Consider the following 18,465-nt stretch of genomic DNA (forward strand, 5'->3'; position numbering starts at 1 on the left):
ACCATAGCTTTAGAGCCGGAAGACACCTTACTAGCCATCTAGTCTACCTCTCATTTGACAGATGAGAAAATTGAGGCCCAGGGAGGATGTGATTTGCCTGCAGTCAAAGAGGTAAGGAAGCATCAGAAATGAAATGTGAATCCAGGTCCTCTGTGAGTCCAGAGATTGGTCACCTCCCCATGCCCCATTTCATATCATTTAATCCTCCTAGAAACACTGTAGAGGAAAGTTTATAATTCTACTGTTAAGATTTCCATTGTATTCATGTTTTATTGTCCTTTTATTCCTATATTGAGGTAGTTCTAATAGTAATGGCTAGAAGCTGCGTCTGTTAGCCTCCTACCTTGTACAGAGGGCTGATGGTATCTTATACTTCTCGGATAAATCTTATTATATGTTAAAGTACAGCAATCTGAACATGCTTTATCTATCTTCAGAGTCACTGTTCAAGTTAGAATTCCATTCCACAAATACTGTTATTATAAAGTCTAGCTCAATATTGCAAGACTCTTCTCCTGCCCCAGCTGGTATCTTATATGAATAATGTTGTGCTGATGGAGATACAACAGATTATGTTTGAATAAGAAATCTTGTATAACAGATGCATTCACAAGTTATTCTCTATTTAGAAGTCAATCTAATTAAGGAATATTTTATCCTCTTGACACAGTAATTACACACAGTAACTATTGGAATGTAATACCTGTAAGAACATATTCTTAATTCAGTTTGATGTGTTTTTCAAAATATTATGATGGTAATTTTAGGTGGGGAGGCAGGGAGTTTTGGAGGGCAAGGAAAGGAAGATAGAAGCCACTATCTAAATAATAATTTTAATAGTTCTTTTTTGATTATATGTGTGCTCCTGCAAAAAAAATAATGTTAAAATGAACCACTGCTGCACGCTCATTTCACATTTTTCAAATATATAGTAGTGGCTGAATAAATTCTGTGCTAAGCTCTGTGAATATAAATAAAAGCAGAAAGAAAGACAATCTCTGCTCTCTGGGAGCTTGCATTCTCTTTTTTAAATTTTTTTTCTTATATAGCAAGTATTCCTTGTATTGCTCCCCCAAGAGCCAAGCCATATGACAAATAGTATTTTTCTAGGGAGAGAAAAAAATCATCACAACTGATTGAGTCTGAAGCATTGAGAAAGTCTGAAAACATATAATACCTATAAACCTCCTACCTCCATAAAAGGGTAGGTTATAGCTTTCTTCTCATAGTTCCTCTATTGAGTTTCACTTGATCTTTATAATTTTGTTAAATTTACTTTTTTCGTGGTGGTGGCAGTCTTTCCATTTACATTGTTGTAGCTATCGAGTATATTGTTTCAGTTTGCATCATTTCATAAAAATTCTTTCCATGTGTCTCTGTATTTGTCACACACACACACAATTTCTTATAGCATAATATTGTATTCATTTACCATAATTTGTATATCCATTCCCCACTTGATGGGCATATGGTTTGTTTCCAGTTCTTAGCTCGCGCTCTCTCTCTCTCTCTCTCTCTCTCTCTCTCTCTCTCTCTCTCTCACACACACACACACACACACACACACACACACACACACACACACACACACACACACACTCACACGCACACTCACACTCACACTCATACAAAATGCTGCTATAAATATTTTGCATTCTCTGCAATCTTGTTTCTTCTGACTTCCTTGGGGTATGAACCCAATAAGGGAGTCTTTGGTTTAAAGGGTATGAACATTTTAGTAACAATTTGAGTAAGTCCAAACTGCAAGTTTGGAAGGTTTTGATGCTTCCAAGGTTCAGGGAAAGGTTTGGCCACTGCTTTCCTGGTCTGCTTTCTGGTCTTTACCTAGGAAGGGCACCTGTTCCCCTGAAGCCACAAGGGGAGTGCTCTTGGTCCTGGAACTGTAACTATGTCCCCCGTTCCCTGCCACTGCAAGAGCTTGCATTTCTTTCGGCTCTGGATCTTGACCAAGTCCTTTTGTCACTTATAGCCATAAGTGCTACTGGTCCTCTTGGCCCCCCAAATGTGACCAGGACCCCTGGCTCCTTGTGACTAATCACAAGCATTCTTTTCCAGCCTGGAACTGTGACCTAGAACTGTATATGGACAGCAAAGTTGTCAGTCAGGACCAGCTGTACCAAAGAGTCCCCTGTAGTCTCTTTCTGACCACTTGTCCAACCCTTTTCCCATCTCTGGGCTGAGAGCCCCTAAATTGCTGCTCTTGTCCTGGCTGCCTCCAAGGCCCACAGTTGATGCTCCTGCCATCACCCAGGCCTGCACCCCCCCCCCAGGTCCTGTGGTCCTCCTAAGTTTTCGGGCTTGGATAAGTGGCTCCCTCTGACCTTTTGTTGTCTCTGCCACTTCAAAATTTAATTTGAAGTGGTATCTTAAACTTGTTTGGAGGGGAATGTTAGGAAAATTCAGCTGGGTCCTCTCCTGTTATCTACCGCCTTGGCTCTGCTTCAACAATCTTTCAAGGAAGGCAAGTGATTATAAAATTATATACTTAGCATATAACACTTTGAAGAGATATATTATATTTTATGTACCTTTTTTCATTTGATGCCAGAGATAGCATGGAAAGACATAAAAATTGGGATTTGGAGTCCTGGTTTCATAGATTTAAAACTAGAAGGGACCTCAGAGTTGATTTAGTCCAAATCACTTGTTTTGGGGTTTTATTTTGTTTGTTTGTTTGTTTTTTGTGAGGCAATTGGGGTTAAACAACTTGCCCAGGGTCACACAGCTAGTAAGTATCAAGTGTCTGAGGCCAGATTTGAACTCAGATCCTTCTGAATCCAGGGCCGGTGCTCTATCCACTGTGCCACCTAGTTGCCCCCAAATCACTTGTTTTACACATGATGAATCTAAGGTACTAAGAAGTCAAGTTACAGAGATAAAATGTAGTAGATCTGGGACCTGACCTAGATCTAGGATCTAGTTCTAAATCTCATGATCTTTTGACTGTAGCATACATCTGGATCTGAACTGTACCTGCTACTTAGTATCTGTGTGACCTTGGGCAAGTGACTTAACCTTTCTGGGCCTCAGTTTGCTTATTTGTGGAATAAAGAAATTGTACTAAATGATCCTGAGTCAACAAAATGAAAATTTCTAAGAATTTTCTATCTGTCAAGTAATCAAGCATTATGGTAAGAGATGAGTATATAATTTAAAAAAGAAGACAACGACAATTCTTGGAACTGACTTTTTAATGGAAAGAGGCAACACAAATATGAGAGAAGTTTCAAGGGATGGGTATTTTGTTTTAGTAAATGATAAGGATCATAGATGGAGCCATGGGACTCCCTTTCTAACAGCAAATTAAGTATTGATTGGATTATGGGGATAAACCCAGTAGGCAGCAATGGGGTGGAAATTGGCAAGGCTCCTTCTGAGAAAATGACAAGTAGGAAAAGTAAGAAAGTCTTTCTGGAGGGAACCTCCATTTTGTAGGCAGCTGAAGGCATAAGATTCAATAATCAAGAAGAGAAAGGGCCACAATGAGGGAGTTCCTTAGTTAAAAAGAATTAAGTCGGGGGCAGCTAGGTGGTGCAGTGGATAGAGCACTGGCCCTGGAGTCAGGAGGACCTGAGTTCAAATCCGGCCTCAGACACTTAACACTTACTAGCTGTGTGACCCTGGGCAAGTCACTTAACCCCCATTGCTCCACCAAAAAAAAAAAAAAAAGGATTAAGTCACATTGGGCATGGTCTTTCATTAGAGGGTAAGATCTAGAAGGTAAACTCATCTCTATACAGTTTAAAGAAAAAGATGTGGCTCCTGTTGAAAATTCGTGTTTTCCATAAATGGGCACTCAGGTCCACAGATGTGGAATAGCTCTCTCAGATGATTGTTGACTTTTCTTTTTTTCCCCTTCATATTATCTGCTGCTGCTGCTGCTACTACTACTACTATGACTACTATGACTACTACGACGACTACTACTACTACTAGCACTTCTTTCCTTTAAAAAGGGGGCTTTTGCCTTGTTTTTGCCATAAGGACCCTGTGGAACATTACTTTAAGTTCTGTCTACATGTGAAAGTTGTGTGATGGCTCCAAGTCCATTTACTATACAGATCTAGCATAAAACAAGATTAATAAAAATGTCACTTTTTAAATAAAATACATCTCTAGCTCAGCAAAGTAGTTTATTCACAGAGGGGAACTCTTCATTAAAGCAGGGTAATTTAAATTTCTGCTTCCATAATGACAAGCACTAGATAGGGAAAGTCTAGAAATTCTTTCACCCAGCAGCAGCCACACGCTGACTTGTAAAACAACATTTCGTGTCTTTTGAAAAACAACATTTCAAGAAGTAGAAAAGGGGAAAAAAAGGAGGAAGAAGTGGTTGAAATCTAGAATTCAGTGGTACATGTCCTTTTAGCTTCTGGCAGATTTGATAAGCTCTTATATTTTATGTTGTGTGGAGGTGTGCATATGTTTTAATATATTTTATGTCTCAGCTTCTTTCTGTCCTGGAGGTAGGTATTGGATTTGTCAGAGGTTGGCTAATTAGGCAAAAGCACTCTGTACATCTGGCTTCTGAGTGACTTTTGTTAATCTGCTCCAGGTGCCCCTGTGCATTGTGTGAGTTAGGGAATCCAGTGGGCTTCTCTGTGAGGGTCTTGCCTTTAGCAATATAATGAAGTTTGTGTATGAGGTTTGCATATGCTAAGAGCTTTCAATATGGTTTGGCCCTAACAGGAAAGTCAGGAGGAAGCTCTGTATTTGGGGTGAGGTAGGCAGGTGGGGGAGATTATGACAAATAAGTAAACTGAAGTTTAAAGCAGTGACTTGACCTGAGATGGATCTCCCAGCACCTCTGCCTTGAAAGCTATTTGTTTCACTGTCTTCATTTTTAGATGTGTTTAGTTAGAGGTGTTGGTACTTACATATGATCTTTTGATTTGTTTTGTTTTTTGGTGAGGCAATTGGGGTTAAGTGACTTGCCCAGGGTCCCACAGCTAGTAAGTGTTAAATGTCTGAGGTCAGATTTGAACTCAGGTCCTCCTGACTCCAGGGCCAATGCTCTATTCACTGCACCACCTAGCTGCTCCTACATATGATCTTATACATTATTATACATACCATAGGCCTGCTGTCTGCATAGAATTGATATCCCATTGTTCTCTTCCATCTAAAACAGTGTGTATTGTTCTCACAGGGTGTAGTTGAGTGGTTTCTGTGTTAAGGATTGATTCCTATGCTGGAGGGCATGGGATACTATCTTGAGAAAAATGTAAGGTCAATAACTAGCATATAGGTCATAGAGTTAAGGATCAAAGGTAGAAAGCACAATCTTGAATGGAAATAATGTGAAACTGTGATCAAAACAAATCCCTAGGGGATTAGCAAGAGGCAGGGTCCACAACCAATCTTTAGGGATTCAGTTTGAGGTCACAAACAGGGAAACAGGTTATCAAGTTTGAAAACACCCCACGCCCCCATATTGTTGGTTTTCCTTCCTTCTTGAAGAGGGTGATGTTATGACTTGCAGGGAATTGGACTTAAGTGAAGCAGGGCTGTGTAAGGTCACCAACCTCACTCTCTCTTCCACAGCCATCTGGGACCAGTGGCAAGAAATATATCATAACAATTGGAGATGGCCCCAGATATTTAAGGCAATTGGGGGTTAAGTGGCTTACCTAAGGTCACATAGCTACTAAGTGTCTAAGGTGAGATTTGAACTTGGGTCTTCCCAAATTCAAGCCTGTGCTCTATACACAGTGCCACCACCATAAATAAATGGATGAATAAATAGGTGGATTAATAGATAGTTCAGTTTGTTAGACTTGTTTTTTCCTGGGTATATGTAAACTTTTATGTTTTGCCATATGCAAGTGGACCTATACTCCAATTTTCTCTGAATTTGCCTTAGCTATTGATACTATCCTTATATATCTCTATGACAATGGTCTTCACTTTGGGGAAGCCTTCACTTTGGGGAAGCTCACTCCTAGTATGGGAAAGTGATTTTCATCTGTTCTGCAGAACTCAAAAAGCATATTAAAATTTGATTTAAAATATCATTCCACTGTTTCATTCTGCTTGCAGTATTGGAGGTAAACAAATGACAAGTCCATTGTGTTTTCTCCTATATCTTATTTTTATTAATATTATGATTTTGTCATTTCTTAACACTAATAATCTAAATGTAGTTTGAACCACTATATAGTATTTTTAGACCCACTAGTTAAAAAAGTGCTTTCTTTGAATTTTGACACACACCCCCTCCCAAACAGATTTTTCAGCCTTCCTGTGTTTGCTTTTTGCTGAATCTGAGTTTTAAATTAAGGTTTCAGTTTCCTTTCTCTAACAGACTTCATTATATGTTCCTACAGTGCTTTATACCCAAATTTAAAGCTCCTAGTTCTGAGAGATTGAGAGGGACAGGAAAAAACAAGCAGCTAAACATGTGCAGGAGTTTGCTCAGCAACATGAACTTGGAGGACCAACATCATGAAACAAATTCATGAGATGAGGATGAAGTATTGAAGGTTAAGTTAAGCTCTTTAACCCTTTTCTAGTTCTGCTGGATGCAGTTTTCTTACAGGCAAAGCTAGCCATAACTTTTAGGTGACCTAAAAAAAAACCTACATGGTATAGATTAGTAGAAACCTCTTGCTGAAAATAGTACTTTTCCCATTAGCACAGTTTGCTAAAGGGTGAAAGTCGATAATAAGAATCATTGTTTTATTTTAGGGTTTTGACCCCAGTTAAAATACCAATGTTCTGATCAGTTGTTTTTACATGAGTGTGAATGAGTTAATGAATTTTCATAGGCACACATGTTTTTAGGAAGGCATGAGATCAGTGGTTGGCAAAAGAAAAAAAATACAGATAGCTAAGCTCTACTGAGATGGTTGAAAAGGTCCAGAAGGGGAAAGAAGGAGCTATCTGAATCTACCACTTTACAGTCTTTCCTGGGGTTGTGGGGTCATTCTGATGTGCTGTCTCCTTCCACTGATTCAAATCAGCAACTGGTCTGGAACAGATGGTCTTAGAGCAGTGGTTTGTAACCTGGGATCCATGAACTTAAATGTGTGTGTGTGTGTGTGTGTGTGTGTGTGTGTGTGTGTATAAACTTGATAACTCCATTTTAATGTAATTGGTTTCTTTTGGAATCATAGGTTCTTTATATTTGGCAATACAGAAAGCAATATTCTGAAAAGGAACCAGTAGGCTCTACCAGACTGACAAAGGGCTCCACAACATGAAAGAAGATTAAGAATCCCTCTAGAGGATTGTTTGTAACCTGTACCTAGGAAAATTTACATAAGGCAGGATGAGAGTCATCTTGAGAATGGACTTTGGTGTCAAGAATACCTAACTTTAAGTCCAGCCTCTGATGAAAACATGCTGGGCAAGTCTCAACTTCCCAGTACCTCCAAACAGTTCTCCAAGACTTTAAAATGTAGACAGGTTTCTAATATTTACCAGTGGAGGGACTTTGAAACCATAGGTTGGAACGACAACTAAAAATTTTAAAGGTAAATAAAAATAGCTTGTTAAGCAGATAAATTATAGAGACTCATCTATTCACTATTTATTTGTGGTCATAGGTTGATTTTCCTTGTATAGTAGAGTAGAACAACTATAGTTCTTCAAAGGTATCCTTCCTTATTCTTCCATTTGACTTTCACCTATCCAAATTAGATGCCTTTTTGTAAAACATGAGTGGTTTCACTAATGAGATTTTGGATCATATCATACTGCTTTTTACATTTGCTGGGCTGTTGTGTTTTGATTTTTGCTTTCTTCTCATCTATGAATGTTTAAAGGATATAGTCACCTTTCTATAGGCATATGTCTTTTCTGTGAGCTTCCACCATCTGTGATCTGTACTTAGAAATAAGAAGGTGAAACGTTCTTTACCCAGATGGTTCATTCTACCCAGTGCTCTTCTTCTGTTCCTTGTAGGAGCACAATATTTAGTAGGCTTATATCTTCCCTACCTTGATGGTGATAGTAAATTCTAAGTCCTGAGAAGTATATATGTGTGTGTGTGTGTGTGTGTGTGTGTGTGTGTGTGTTGACAGTTGGGGAGAGGAAATTGACAATCCTTTAAAGGTGGCATATAGTACTTTTAGAGCATAATATATTTTTTGAATGATGAGTAATTAATTTTCTTATTGGTCACTACAGTGTAGGACAGAATCATAAATGAATAAGGCAGAATTTTAGCTAGAAACCTTTAAAAAGACCTTGAAGGGGTACAGGAACCTCTAAATCTAGCATGGATAGTTCTTACTGTAATTTAAGAAGCCATATGGATTTTTTTTGTCCTTGAAAATTCTTTGAATGGCAACTTTATATGGTAGGTATATTTAACTTTGCCTTACTCAGCTCTTTGGCTGAAACTACAGATTGTTTTAGTTCTGAATTAAATACCTGAACTCCCATTGTACTCAGTGCCACTATGACTGACATTAGAAGACATCATTCAAACATAATAAGTTATCCAAGTTCCCTAGAGCTAACTAGATGGTATTACTTTTTTTCATCTATATTTGAAAGCAAAAATACATATATATATATATACATATATATGTACACACAAATAAATGTATACACATACATATATATATTCTAGCATATATTACAAAATATATTATGATATCAGGCATTCAGTCATGTCAACATGCATGAAATTAACAAAGCCGAAAGGACTTCATTTTGGGCATTTATGCCCAAAGACATATAAAATACACAGGCTTAAATATTAATGTAGTTTTTTATACAGAAAAAAAGAATGAAGTAAAAGATTTTGATCAGAAGGTTAAATGAGAGGGTATGTTGGTATTTCACTGAATTCTGCTGTTTACTAGGGAATTTTGGGAAAATCACCATCCCTTAGTATCCTAGTTCCTCTATTTATATGTTATGAGATTTCCAAACAGTAAAAAAAGCCTTGAAAATTTCTGGTGAAAGTTTTTTTTGCTCTTTTTAAGTGAGCTTCACCATCCTCTGAAATAATTTTTCTAAATATTATTGTTGTTGTACATTTGTTTTCAATTATATCCAACTCTTTGTAACCCCATTTGGGGTTTTCTTGGCAAAAATACTGTAGTGGTTTGTCATTTCCTTCTCTAACTCTAAATATTATTGCCATATTATTATTATTAAACCATAATCACATGTTACCACTTGAGCTGTTTATAAAGACTGTTGTTGTAGCCTTTGCCTTTGGGGATAAATTGTCATTATCATAACAAATCACAGTAGCTTGTAACAATATCACTGCCTGATTGGATCCCAAGGTGAAATACTGAGAACAGTGATATCATTGGAGAACAGTGCTAGCACAATAAAATAAGACAATATTATCATTGTGTTGTTTTTTATCACAATTGATCTTGTTAATGAAGGTGGATACCAACCCTAACTTTCTCCATCATTTCTAATATTTAGGGATGTGAACTTGTCTCAACTCCTGATCAAAACTACACTGATTTTACTAAATGCCTTCAAGTGCTCCAGAAAAAGATAGTAGAAAGGGACCTCCAGGTAAGATGTTTGTCTTACAGTCTATACTAAGTAGTGTTTACTCTATTGTTCCCAAGAATGTGCAAGGGGCTATTTAAAGTTTTGAGTGAAATTAAATAGTTATTTACTAGAACTCTGTATATTTTGAGCTCTGGTCATAGTACATTAAGAAACATTGATGCTTACCTCAAATGAAATTTCCCAAGACATCTAGACAAATGAATTTACATCAGCTTTTTTCCCCAAGAGAATTTTTATTGATCTACACTAATGAATTTCCTAGGATGCAAAAGATTGGTTTGGGTTTGGCATCATCACCAGTATACAAATGTCTTTTTAAAACTTAAGTTCATTTTTTAAAAAATCCTTGTTGTATCCGTTGGTGCTTTTCAGTTGTTCAAATGGCACACAAATGGATTTGAGGTCTCTGCCTAGTTTGTTTCATTGCATTTAGTGAATAATGAAGTTATCTGAAAGCAGAGTTCTGTTATAAATGCCATACTGTCACATGCCAAGCTCTGATTGGCAGATAAATCTTGTCCTTGTAAACCTGAGAGAAACCACCAGAGAAAGTCAGAGGAAAAAAAGCTAATATAATTAAAGTAAGAAATTAATAAGAAAAGTAGAATGGGAACTCTATCAAAAAATTCCCACGATGGAAACTCATTTTGCACTGAATATGCAATATCTTCTATTGACTCATTTAAAATTGTATATTATACCCTCTGAATGAAAGATGTCATTCTGTCATACTTGGCCAACTAAAAATCTATGCATACTAGGCAGGACCAGTTGAGGGGAACACTTTTTTCTTTTGTCTGCTCTCTTTGTTGTATTCAGACTTCTCTGCTTATTATGCCACAGGGCAGCATTTTCAGGTAGGTCCTGATTCCAGCCTTTCCAGCATTTTCCCACTCTACTTCCCTGTATTTAAATACATTTCTAGTCAAATAAGGGTATTAGCAACTCTTTTCTTCTGCCTTTTCTGGCCTCCATGAATTCCCAGGAGTGGTGCCCAATGCCCTGACTATAGTACCTTCAACCCCACCTTCAGCTTCTGCGTTTTGAAATCCTCCTCTCTTTTCAAGACGCAAGGGTGATCTTTCCCATGAAGTTTTCCTGGATCTATGCTGTTATAAGTGATCTTTCTCATCAAATTACTATAGCATGGTAAATCTTTTCATTATCCAGTTGTCCATATATATGTGTATACACATATACACATGCATATATATGTAAAACATTATGAATAACATTATATATAGTTGAAAATTAGTATATAGTTTTTGTACCCATCCTCCTACAAGATAATAAACAGGTCAGATACGTCAATAATATCTACTACAATTTGTTCACCCAGATCAGAGAAGGTTATTGCTACCTCTCGTACCAGAAGTAGGTACCTCACATAAACCAGATCAGAGAATGGATAGGTAAAACATAATAACAATTTATTTTTTTCCCAAGAAGAAAGAACCATGATTATGAGGAGACCCTTCCCAAAAGGGCTCGGGGACTCCCTCTTGCTAAGAGTTTATAAGGGTGTTTTTTTTGTCCATGGGTTACAGAGTGTTATCAATTTCAATAGTATGATAAATTCAACCCAGAAGCAAAAGCAGTTTGACAATTTCAATTATAACAAGTATGGAGGAAATACCGAAGCATCGTGATAAAATTATAGGATTCCAAAAAAGGGTTTGGCAAGAATGAGGATGCCCAAATTTCCCCATAAGATAGGGACTTACTATCCCAAGGAAAAAAGTCACCAGGTAGGGACTTGTATCAGCTAGCTTTCTGGGTTCAGTTTGGAATTCAGTTGAAGGGCAAATTACTCCTATTAACCTAGGGTTTCATAAAAAAAATACTTTTGGATAATAAGGTACCTCCATCAAATTCAGGTGATTCATATATTCATATTAACAATATATAAAACATTATATATAAAATGTTTTATATGTGTGTGTATAAAACATTTTTATTTTTATATTTTTATCCCATGTCCTCCCTGCTAAGTAAGTTCCATGAAGGCAGGTAAACTATCTTTTCCCCCTTATTTGTTGCCCCAGAAATGACCGTGTTTGTCAAATGAGAGAAACATAAATAATCATAAGATTAGAGATCTAGATCTTGAAGAGACCTCAGAAACCATTTAGTCAAACTCCCTCATTTTTTTTCTATTTTTTTTTTTGTGAGGCAATTGGGGTTAAGTGACTTGCCCAGGGTCACACAGCTAGTAAGTGTGTAAAGTGTCTGAGGCCAGATTTGAACTCGGTTCCTCCTGAATCCCAGGCCGGTGCTCTATCCACTGCGCCACCTAGCTGCCCCCAAACCCCCTCATTTTACAAATGAGGAAACTCAGGCCCATAAGTGATTTGCCCAAAGTTATCAGAGGGAAGGAGGATTTTAACTAGGACTTCTGAGTCTAGAATCAGTTGGTTTTTGTTTTGTTTTGCGTTTTCTTCTTCTACCATCTTGTAACGATAGGAGAGGTTTAGGTAAGGATATATTCCTTACCTTCCCTAAATGACAGAAATTATTATTATTATTATTATTATTATTGTATTGTTTGGCACATTCACTTATTACAAAGGATAATGAATAGGTGTTATTATAATAAATGTTTAATTAGCACAACTATACACTAACCAAAAACCCAATTAGAGGAGATTGTTGGGGCCAGTGTTAGGGACAGCCTCATTCAGCAGAAGTCCTTAGAGCTAGGTTGAGAATGACAAGTGTTGAGTGACAAAAACTAGGCAAAGAATAAGAAGTAGCGTTCTGAGCATAAGAGATAGTTGAATGAAGGTGCAGTGGTAGGAATACATAGGATATGCTTATAGAATAAAGAAAAGTTCATTGTGGCAGAAGTATAAGAGGCATCTAAAAGGCATCTAAAAGAAATAAAACTGCAAAGATAATTCAGACCATCCTATGAGACATTTTGATGCCATCCTAAAGAGTTATATTTTATTTAGTAAGCAGTGGCAACATTATTAATGACATCAGAAATCTTCAGGAAAGTTTATTAGGAATTTTCTCCCAGAGGAGAGATACTGGAGTCTAAGACAAAAATTAGGCTCCTGTGTTAATTTATGCAGGAAGTTCTTGCAAATGCCTGATTTAGAGGGACACTGTAGTAGGGATTTTTTTTAATGAGGATATTTTGGAATTATGAGTTCAACTTGCCAAGTGATCATATATGGGGAATAGGGGAGAAGGAACAGTAAAAGATGTTTAAATGTTTACTTTTCATAACAATAAAAAAGTTGTGGCTGGGGCAGATATTAGAGAAAATGAGATTAAATTCAGTTTTGGTTATGTTAAATTTAAGTTGCCCATTGGTTATGGAGAGAAGTTAGAAGCAGAGATTCAGATTGTAGATTCATCAGTGTGTGACGATGACATGAAAGAGAGATTAGGAGATCTTGGGAGGGGGAGAAAAGGGAATAAATATTTAAATAAGTGACGACTGTGTGCTAATAGTGTGTGCTAAGCACTATGCTAGGGGCTTTAAAAATATCTCATTTGATCCTCACAACAACTCTTTGAAGTATGTGCTATTATTATCTGCGGTTTATAATTGAGGAGACAGAGGCAAATAGAGGATAAGTGACTTTCCCGGGATCATACAACTAGCTATTGTCTGATGCTGTTTTTGTACTCAGATTCTCCTAATCCCAGGCCCGTTGCTCTGTCTACTGCACCACCTAGCTGTCTCCACTAGCATGTAGTTTAAGGATTCTTTAACTGGGATCCATGAACTGCCAAGGAGCCACTGACAGATCAAAAGGGGGTTGTGAACTTGGAAGAGAGAAAAATATATATACCCCTTTATTTCAATGACCTCTAACTTAAATTTAACATTTCCTTCAATAATGAAATAGGAAAAAATCCATAGACTGGACAAGAAGATGAAAGGGGTCCATTATAACCCCCACCCCCAAAGTTAAGAAACCCTGATTTAGTCCAACTTTCTCATTGTACAGATTAAGAAGGTTGTAATGATACATACGTGAATCTTGGTTGGAAGTATATAAAATTGCCTAGGACGAGAATATAAAGGACCAAGGAAAGATCATTGTGGAATGCAAAAATTTAGAGGGTGGCAAGAAAAAAAAATAGCTAGCAAAGAATTTAGAGATAGGGTGGTAAGATTAGTGATGTACTCTAGTCCGTGTTATAGTTTTTCCGCATACTTCAAATTTCCTCTTATTATAGTACATTTACTCTTTTTTGTGACAAGGGACCATAGTTTATTTTTGTTTTAATTTTTTTATCCCCAGTTTAGCACAGTACCTTGCTCATCAGGTGCCTAATTATTTTTATGTGTTGAGTGGGTTATGTGAAAATATAGAACATGAAATCCAACCCAACAAACATTATGCGCCTACAATGGGTACTTAAATCAACAGGCATTTATTAAAGTGTTAGATTTTTTTTTGGTGAGGCAATTGGAGTTAAGTGACTTTCCCAGGGTCACACACTAGTAAGTGTTAAGTATCTGAGGCCAGATTTGAACTCAGGTCCTTCTGACTCCAGGGCCGGTGCTTTATCCACTGCACCACCTAGCTGCCCTTCAACAGGCATTTATTAAACACATACTATTAAGCACCGGAGGTACAAAGAAAAGTAATAACAATCAACCTCAAGAAGCCCATTTTCTAATGGGGGAACTATATGTCAGCAACTATGTCTACACAAGTATATATGGAATTAATCTAGGGTATCTCAGAGGGGCATTAGGAATGGAAGAGAAGGGGACTAAGAAAGGCCCCTTGAAGAATGTGGGATTTTAACTGAGTATTGAAGGAAACCAGGAAAGCCAAGAGGCAAAGGCAAAGAGGGAGAGCCTTTCAAAAGAATAATAGTTCCTGCCCTCAAGGAAGTTACTTTGTACAGGTACTGCAAGAAAATCACCATTTACAACAAGTAACCATAAACATAAATTGAGGAAGGAAAAAAGCACTGACAACTCAGAAGATCAGAAAATTTTCTGTGTAGGAGGTGGCACATGAACTGAGGCATGACAGAAGCAAGAGATTCCAAGATGTGCTTTCCAGCCTTGTGGAGCATCTTTTCTTTTCTTTTCTTTTTGGAACACCTTTTCAAAAGCACAGGGTAGTAGTAGTAAGTTGTTCAGTGTAGCTGGAGAACAGAGTTCATGAAGTGAAGTGATGGGTAGTAAAGTTTAAGGGAAAGAGAGGCCATATCCAGAGAGTGAGCAACTTTAAATTCAAACTGAGAAGTTTATATATTACCCAAGAAATAATGGAAAGTCCTCAAAGGGTCTTGCACAGATGAATGTCACAGTCAGATGTTTGCTTTAGGAATATTATTTTTATGACTGTGTGGAGGTTGGATTGGTGAAGGAAGAGCCTAGAAGCTGGAGTTATAGTTAGGAAGGTCTTTATAATAGTTTATCTGAGAGCTGGTGTGGGCTTTGAGAAAAGTGATTATTAACAACCATGTTTTATTTGCTTGTTGGAAGCTGCAGCCTCTGAAGGACATTACTGACCTCTTCCACAAATTTATCCCACCATCTTATCTAGGTGAATTCCTGCCCATTGTGTTCTACTCAGGTTTGGGTGCGATAAATTCTTTGATTAGATTGCCCAACACTGGGGGTTGTTTGGAAGCAAATGACATAATCAGTCCCCTAGACCCTTATTGGAATAGGTCTGCCTCTCATTGTAATATCCATTTGCTCATTAATTATTAAGCAATCAGGGGCAGCTAGGTGGCGCAGTGGATAGAGCACTGGCCCTGGATTCAGGAGGACCTGAGTTCAAATCCGGCCTCAGACACTTGACACTTACTAGCTGTGTGACCCTGGGCAAGTCACTAAACCCCAATTGCCTCGCTAAAAAAAAAAAAAAATATATTAAGCAATCAGAGTTTATTGCCACCCTCAGGAACAACAACTCTTCCAAGGGTTTATAAGTGTTGAGTGAATTCCATGAGGAGTCTGGAATTCAAGAGTATCGCTGACCCCTTTTATTAATTATTGCTACCATAATTAATAAAATGATTAATTACCTATAAATCATGTCTCTTGAACTTTTTAAACATTATAGCTTCAACTGTATAATTGGAGAGAGGGGAATAAAATGAAGCCTTACAAGCTTTGCAAACTATAATAGCTTCTCCTATATTCTAACTGTTGGTGTTTGTATAGAAAGGACAATATTTGGAGCAGATATGGAAGTAAGAGCTACGTAATCCTCCTCCTTAAAAGAGCATATTAATAAGGAATGGAGTTTAAATATCAAGAAAACAGTTGCCCCAAGTCAAACATCTTCAAACATCTGTGCTATAAATAGCATCATTTTTCAGTAAGGCTTTGACCAAAATTCAAAACACAAAAAATTTAATTTCATTTTATTTTTTGCTTCCTACATTGTCTTGCTTTTTTCTTGGACATCTGATGACTCTCGGCTTCTATTCTCTCACAAAACAGTTCTCGATAATGGTGACTTTTTTCAGTTTGGACTTACTCTACTTTCATGTTCTCATATTGTTTATCCATAATGCATGCATAAATAATTCACTGCCTGAGTAGCATGCTGATATGACTGAATCTTTAAAGTATATATGCATGTTTGGGTGCTTTAGTACACACTTGAGGTAAAAACAAAGACTATGGGGTCCAGTACAAAATATAAAATAATATTTCCTTAGACTTCTAAAAACCTGAGCTATTTATTTTTAGGTTAAAGTAGAAATTCAGGTATCTATAAGATATTTTTTTCCTAAATGCCTCAGCTTGTCCTTTAAGGACCTCCAGAGCCTGACTCCAGCATCCCTTGTCATCCTTTTCCATTTTACTAGCCTTCATGTAGTCTCTGTACCAGTTATATTGGGCTACCAGGTTTTCCTCTTTTACTTCTTTCCCTTTCCCAGTTTATCCCTGGTGTCTGGAAAGGACTCCAGCCTCTTCTCTACTTGTCAAAACTGTACTTTTTTTTTTTTTTTGAGGTCAATTCAGCCATCTCCACTTCCGAGAAGTCTTCACTGACCTCTCAACTGAAAGTGATCTTTTCCACCTTAGTACCTTCTAAGAAGTTGTCTAGGCCTTTCATTTACATCAGTCTCTTCTTACCTTGTTGATACTAACTATTTGTGTATGAACGTTGTTCTCTTCCTAGGTTTGTAACAAAAGCTTTGTGCAGGTATGAACTATGTATTTCTGAATCTTTGTATCATTTAATGGAATAATTCCAAATATGCATCTAGATGCTTTACTCTCTTGGTTGAACATAAAATTATTATACTATCCTATATCAGACCATAGCCAAACTGAATGCCCAGAAATATTTCAGGGGTAAGGAATAGCACTTAACACAGTGCCTGGCACTTGGCAGGAACTTAATAAATACATATTGGTTGATTGAACAAAGAGACCCTGTTTTGTCATATGACCTGTTTTATGCTAAAGAAAAGAAATGTATTATAATATATAAACCTTGTATTCCCCCAGACTTAATTTTCTCATATGTCCATAGACTTAAAACTACTGACAGTCTCTTTTCCTAAGCTTCTAGTTGTATCCTTCAAAGAAAGGGAATTCTGACTTCAGATCCCCAATTTACTTCAATCTGACTTGATACCTATGTCTTCTTTTTCTTACTTGGGCAGTAGTGTTTTCATCTTATCCCAATTCTCTCTCATCTTCCTATCCATTTACTAGGACTCTATTCCCTGAGATAAGTGTTGAATATGTCCTTAGGATCATTCCTATCTCCCTACTTCTGATCCCATTAAAGTTGGCTCAGTTCCCATCTTTGATGTAATTCCAAATATGTGTGTATGTGTATACATACATACACACAATACACATACATGTATATGGATAAGTACGTATATAAAATTAAATAAATATACCAGAATCACCATTCCTGTCTTGGGATTCATTCTTCAGAAGAATATAATTGGAGGCAGCTAGGTGGCACAGTGGATAAGGCACCAGCCTTGGATTCAGGAAGACCTGAGTTCAAACCCTTAGTAGCTATGTGACTCTGGGCAAGTCACTTAACCCCCATTGCCCTGCAAAAAAAAAAAGAAGAAGAAGAAGAAGAAGAAGAAGAAGAAGAAGAATATAATTTACCTCACTTGTATAGCCATCTGAAAATAAACAAGCTACCTACTCACCAAAGTGTGGTCCTGTGGAATCTTTTAGGCCTTCCTTCCCATGATGAAATCAAAGAAGGTCAAGATGGGGAGGTCAAGAGACAGCATAGGTGTCCCATAAAACACAAGTATCATTGGTCCCTATTGTCAACATTAAAGCTCCTCAAAGACTTGAAGACACCACTCAGGTTCCCTCTTAAGGCTTTTCTTATTCAGGTGAAACTTTTCTACTTCATTATATCAAGACTTTGACTTCATTAAACCAATACTTTGACTAGTATTTCAATTTCCTGGTCCCTGTTCTCCAGACTTTTTCTGGCATGTCCATGTGTTGCCCAGAGACAAATACAGCATACTAAATGGAATCTGATGAGACCCCAGTACAGAAAAGGGGATAATCATCTTCCCTGTCTTTCTTTCTTTCTTTCTTTCTTTCTTTCTTTCTTTCTTTCTTTTTCTTTTTCTTTTTTTTTTTTTTTTTGGTGAGGCAGTTGGGGTTAAGTGACTTGCCCAGGGTAATACAGCTAGTAAGTGTCAAATGTCTGAGACCAGATTTGAACTCAGGTCCTTCTGAATCCAGAGCCAGTGCTTTATCCACTGCGCCACCTAGCTGCCCCATCTCCCCCTTTCTGAAGACTGTAGATTTCCTCTTCTGGCAGCTATCTTTTCCTGTCAACTCAAATTGAGTTTTAGTTTGATAAAGCCTCCAGATCTTCACTTGGCCTGTTATCTTGCCTTGGTTCACGTCACTCATCCTGTACTTTAAAGTTGAAGTTTTCAACCCCATTGTAGAAATTGACATTTGTCCTTTTACATTTTATCTTACTATATTCAGTACATCTCTTA

General features: G+C 37.3%; 1 protein-coding gene across 1 annotated transcript in view; it reads left to right on the forward strand.

The window, feature by feature from the left end:
* The window catches only part of TPK1 (thiamin pyrophosphokinase 1), a 516,691-nt gene that overhangs the window by 290,249 nt on the left and 207,977 nt on the right, over positions 1 to 18,465 (forward strand). Inside the window, exon 6 of the mRNA XM_043968376.1 lies at positions 9,418 to 9,513. Within this exon, the coding sequence (XP_043824311.1) occupies positions 9,418 to 9,513 (96 nt within the window). The remainder of the gene's footprint in view (positions 1 to 9,417; positions 9,514 to 18,465) is intronic.

This window comes from Dromiciops gliroides, chromosome 5, assembly GCF_019393635.1.
Source record: "Dromiciops gliroides isolate mDroGli1 chromosome 5, mDroGli1.pri, whole genome shotgun sequence".
Taxonomy (NCBI): Eukaryota; Metazoa; Chordata; class Mammalia; order Microbiotheria; family Microbiotheriidae; genus Dromiciops; species Dromiciops gliroides.